This window comes from Diplotaxodon limnothrissa, unplaced genomic scaffold (assembly GCF_057381915.1).
Source record: "Diplotaxodon limnothrissa isolate DT_005_m unplaced genomic scaffold, D_limnothrissa_male_GT1.1 unmapped_scaffold_2, whole genome shotgun sequence".
NCBI classification, from domain to species: domain Eukaryota; kingdom Metazoa; phylum Chordata; class Actinopteri; order Cichliformes; family Cichlidae; genus Diplotaxodon; species Diplotaxodon limnothrissa.
In genome coordinates, this window is record NW_028188556.1 from 137,214 (window position 1) to 139,822 (window position 2,609).

The 2,609-nt window shown below is 43.7% G+C and overlaps 1 protein-coding gene across 1 annotated transcript; it reads left to right on the top strand.

Moving 5' to 3' along the window:
* The first annotated feature begins 325 nt into the window (after nt 1–325).
* LOC146606936 (tripartite motif-containing protein 16-like) lies at nt 326–1,849 on the top strand. Its single transcript, XM_085349190.1, has one exon. The coding sequence runs from the start codon at nt 326–328 to the stop codon at nt 1,847–1,849; it is 1,524 nt and encodes a 507-aa protein (XP_085205316.1).
* Nucleotides 1,850–2,609: the final 760 nt, after the last annotated feature.

Sequence of the window (2,609 nt, forward strand, 5' to 3'; positions counted from 1 at the left end):
ATTATTTAAAGCTTACAAGTTGAGGTGAGCAGTAAATAAAAAGTGTTTAAACACACAATAACAATTACAAACCACTTCCTGGAGTGAAATACAATCCTCCCTGTTCTTCATCTTCTTTTTCTTAAACAAGGGAAGTCCCCTTTGTTCAGATGTTTCCTCATTCCCTTCACTTCTGATCTGACCTTTGAACATTTGTGTAACCACGTTTCAGAGCTGACAGGCTCCATTCACTGCAAAAAAAACACATGTTGTTGAGGTCAGAGCTCAGACTAATTTCAGTTATAAGGAAGAGAAACTCACACAGTCACTGACACTGAGAGGAGAAATGGCGCAGAAAGGAGTTCAACTGGACGGAGAAACGAGGAAGACTTTCACACCGAGGCCTGTCCTGGTGAAAAACATCATGCAGCTGAAGAAGACTGGACTCCAAGCTGCTCCAGCTGATCACTGCTATGCTGGACCTGAAGATGTGGCCTGTGATGTCTGCACTGGGAGGAAACTGAAAGCCATCAAGTCCTGTTTATCTTGTCCAGCCTCTTACTGTGAGAAACACCTCCAACCTCACTATGATGTCTCTCCATTAAAGAAACACAAGCTGGTGGCCCCCTCCAAGAAGCTCCAGGAGAACATCTGCTCTCGTCATGATGAGGTGATGAAGATTTTCTGTCGTACTGATCAGCAGAGTATCTGTTATCTCTGCACAATGGATGAACATAAAGGCCATGAAACAGTCCCAGCTGCAGCAGAAAGGACTGAGAAGCAGAAGGAGCTCGAGGTGAGACGACTAAACATCCAGCAGAGAATCCAGGAGCGAGAGAAAGATGTGAAGCTGCTTCAACAGGAGGTGGAGGCCATCAATGGCTCTGCTGATAAAGCAGTGGAGGACAGTGAGAAGATGTTCACTGAGCTGATCCGTCTCATCCAGAAAAGAAGCTCTGATGTGAAGCAGCAGGTCAGATCCCAGCAGGAAACTGAAGTGAGTCGAGTCAAAGAGCTTCAGGAGAAGCTGGAGCAGGAGATCGCTGAGCTGAAGAGGAAAGACGGCGAGCTGGAGCAGCTCTCACACACAGAGGATCACAACCAGTTTCTACACAACTACCCCTCACTGTCAGCACTCAGTGGGTCTACACACTCATCCAGCATCAATATTCGTCCTCTGAGCTACTTTGAGGATGTGACAGCAGCTGTGTCAGAGACCAGAGATAAACTACAGGACATTCTGAGAGAGGAATGGACAAACATCTCACTGACAGTCACTGAAGTGGATGTTTTACTGTCACCAGCAGAGCCAAAGACCAGAGCTGGATTCTTAAAATATTCACGTGAAATCACACTGGATCCAAACACAGCACACAAAGAGCTGTTATTATCTAAAGGGGACAGAAAAGCAACACAGTTGAAACAACAACAGTCTTATTCTGATCATCCAGACAGATTCACCTTTTATGATCAAGTCCTGAGTAGAGAGAGTCTGACTGGACGTTGCTACTGGGAGGTGGAGTGGAGAGGGAGAGGGATAGAAGTAGCAGTCTCATACAAGAATATCAGAAGAGTAGGAAAGTCAGCTGATCGTATATTTGGATACAATAACAAATCTTGGGCATTACTTTGTGAAAACAACACTTATACATTTTTTCACAAGAAAGTACGAACTGTCCTCTCAGGTCCTCGGTCCTCCAGAGTAGGAGTGTACCTGGATCACAGAGCAGGTATTCTGTCTTTCTACAGCGTCTCTGAAACCATGACTCTCCTCCACAGAGTCCAGACCACATTCACTCAACCGCTCTATGCTGGACTTTGGCTTTATTTTTCAGCTGGAGCCACTGCAGAGTTGATTAAAGTCAAATAGAGAAGACAGGTTCATGTTGATCCCTGACCATTATATGTACTTGTGTAGTTTCTAAATGAGGCTTTACATTTTAGAAGCTGAAAAGTTCAGAGGTCCATTGATGTGTGAAAATAATATTGCACTGATTCAAACTGTACTTACATTTATATACCTTACCTTACCAGGGCGACCGTGGCTCAGGGGGTTGGGAAGCGTATCTGTAACCAGAAGGTCGCCAGTTCGATCCCTGAGCTCTCTGTCCTGGTTGTTGTGTCCTTGGGCAAGACACTTTACCCTAATGGTGTTGGCCAGAGGGGCCGATGGCGCGATATGGCAGCCTTGCTTCTGTCAGTCTGCCCCAGGGCATCTGTGGCTACAACCGTAGCTTGCCTCCACCAGTGTGTGTGAATGCAAGTGCCTTGAAAAGGGCTATATAAATCCAATCCATTATTATTATTACATCAATATAAATCTGAATTTGTTCTTATAGTTGATAATCATGTGAGTTTAAATGATACTACTCTTCATATTCAGCATGTTTGAAATCTGTCATCAGTCTGGTTAGTGGTTTTATTCTGTAGTTGCTGTAGTGGGTTGTCAAATGCAACAATATATTGGAGCTGCAGTGATTCATCAGTTAGTCAATGATTAGAGAATTGATTGTTTTATCATTATTTTGTACTGTAGAGTTTACACATAAAAACCAGTTTAGATGGAGATCCTTAACTACTTTCACAGAACACATTTTTCATAAAACTTTTTCAATAAAAGCTGGGATGTT